Raw genomic sequence first — 2141 nt, 5'->3', positions numbered from 1 at the left:
GCTGTTTGCTGCTCATCAGCAGCTGTTCAGGTTGTTTGCTGTTTGCTGCTCATCAGCAGCTGTTCAGGTTGTTTGCTGTTTGCTGCTCATCAGCAGCTGTTCAGGTTGTATGCTGTTTGCTGCTCATCAGTATCTTAGGCTTGGAAAGTAAGGCTTTAAAACTTGAATCTAGTAAGAAAGGTCTTAAATTATATTTACTTTCTAAAGGACTACAGATGCGTCAAAATGCGTATCTAAGAGGTAAAGGGTTAAAGTTGTGTTCCATCAAGAAATTAAATCGATTTTACAGTGCAGTGCTCGCCTGTGCATACCGCGCCGAGCCAATGTCCATCATAGACATATTTCTCACATCCAAATCCTCTCTCTGTCGTCGACAGCACGTATAACAAAATAATCGCTTGAACTGACACCAGAAAATAGTGTTAAATATGCAGTAGATCACAAAGTTTACAGCCGCATTGATCAATAATAAAAGGTCAGTAATTTCACGAATTCCTCTCGCGAGAAAGTTTTCTTCCAAATAGCCCAGGCCGAAAACTGTTGACATAATTGTATCCGGCGTGATGCAAAGCAGAAACACGAGTATAACGACCACCAGCATTGAGGTGATTTTATGTTTCTTCGGAGGTTTTCTTTGGAAAATACGGCATCGGCGTAACCCATTCAAAATACACGTGTTAAGGATTATCAGAATCACCAAAGGTATGATTGAGCGCATAAGATTCTGAAACCACGTGTATATGTCAGTAAATATTTGATTTTTCCACAATTCTGTGACTACAACCTCATACTGATATGTTCCTGTTACGTTATTCAGCCGATGTTCTGTCCTGTATCTCATTGCATACGGTACCGCTAACATTGCCATAATTACAAAAACGGTCGTTGACACGATTCTGGCTTTATGTATATTGCAGAAGAATTTTACTTTTGTTGGATGACAAATATAAACATATCGTTCCACTGCAACCGATACGATTAACCAAGCTGATATGCACAGAGAGGCGTTGAACACGTAATGAGCGTAAGGGTAGAGAAACCCGTAGGCTTTATTTGCGGTTGGCGTATCTATCTGGAACAACAGAACAACCATGAAGTATAGGAAGTCACACAATAACTTGATCAAATCCGAGATTGCCAAGGCAAATAGGTATGTGTTTGTTGAAGAACGCATTTGACGCTGGGACATCACGATGATGGACATGATGTTGCCGGTTATTCCAAATACGCAGATGATCGGGTAGAAAACCAACCCAGTGATGAACCGCGCTCGTAGGTAAAATGGCTCGTACTGATGGCACGATTCGTACTGGTTGCACGATTTGGAACTCTCGTAAACAGGCAGTGTACAGTCGTGTAGATCGGACATGTTCCTAGCAGCATTCGCAAACATTTCCATAGACCCGTTAGTCATGTACGACATCTGAATAACAAAAATGTTGTATCAATACATATATTATATATATTATTTTTTATTGATACACGTTTGTTTATTCATAAACAAATATGTATACACTACATTTAACATTTTATTGTAAAATAACTTTATTAAAGAAATAAATGTGTATGTATTGCGTTCTTAAATGATACCTTCAATTCCTCGGAAATAAGTGTAGATAAAAAAACACTTTCTCACAACCATGCATCTGTTTAATAGGCACTACCACATGTATTCTTTATACCGACTTCTTTGACTATATATACACAAAGGCATTCTCACGTAAACTTTATGGATTGGCATGGTGTGCATACAAACTGTCAAAAAAGCATGGCAGTTTTACATGGTATATGAAGAACCAATGTATATTATGTTTGTCACATAAACTTAAGAGGGAGTGATTTGTCACTACCCACTTACTCGGAAGAGAATATACAAATCTCCAGTTATAAGTAGGTGGAATAGGTTGATAAAAGTCATATACAATGGACATGTATTTAAAGAAGACAATCCAAATGATTCGAATATTATAACCTGAATACTCTACTCACAGTGCCCTGTAGATGAGGTTTAGATATGTATTGTAACTGTTAGATTCTAAAAGACGTTCAACTCTTGTACGAACAGCTGTGTCTTACGTTTTAAAACACAAATGGCAGCATTTTATATTCGTCTTTATTAGATGTGGTTCTTAATCGGGAAA

General features: G+C 37.8%; 1 protein-coding gene across 1 annotated transcript; it reads right to left on the bottom strand.

Annotated features, from left to right (window-relative positions):
- Positions 1 to 283: 283 nt before the first annotated feature.
- On the bottom strand, positions 284 to 1402 carry LOC127860895 (FMRFamide receptor-like). Its single transcript, XM_052399200.1, has one exon. The coding sequence runs from the start codon at positions 1397 to 1399 to the stop codon at positions 284 to 286; it is 1116 nt and encodes a 371-aa protein (XP_052255160.1). The 5' UTR covers positions 1400 to 1402.
- Between the last annotated feature and the right edge of the window lie 739 nt (positions 1403 to 2141).

This window comes from Dreissena polymorpha, chromosome 15 (genome assembly GCF_020536995.1).
Source record: "Dreissena polymorpha isolate Duluth1 chromosome 15, UMN_Dpol_1.0, whole genome shotgun sequence".
Classification (NCBI taxonomy): Eukaryota; Metazoa; Mollusca; class Bivalvia; order Myida; family Dreissenidae; genus Dreissena; species Dreissena polymorpha.
Note: the sequence above shows the minus strand (reverse complement) of the source record. Positions and strands in the feature narration are given on the sequence as shown.

Bases quoted from the DNA above. Each gene is read 5' to 3' on its own strand.
- LOC127860895 (XM_052399200.1), bottom strand. From the start codon at position 1,399: ATGGAAATGTTTGCGAATGCTGCTAGGAACATGTCCGATCTACACGAC.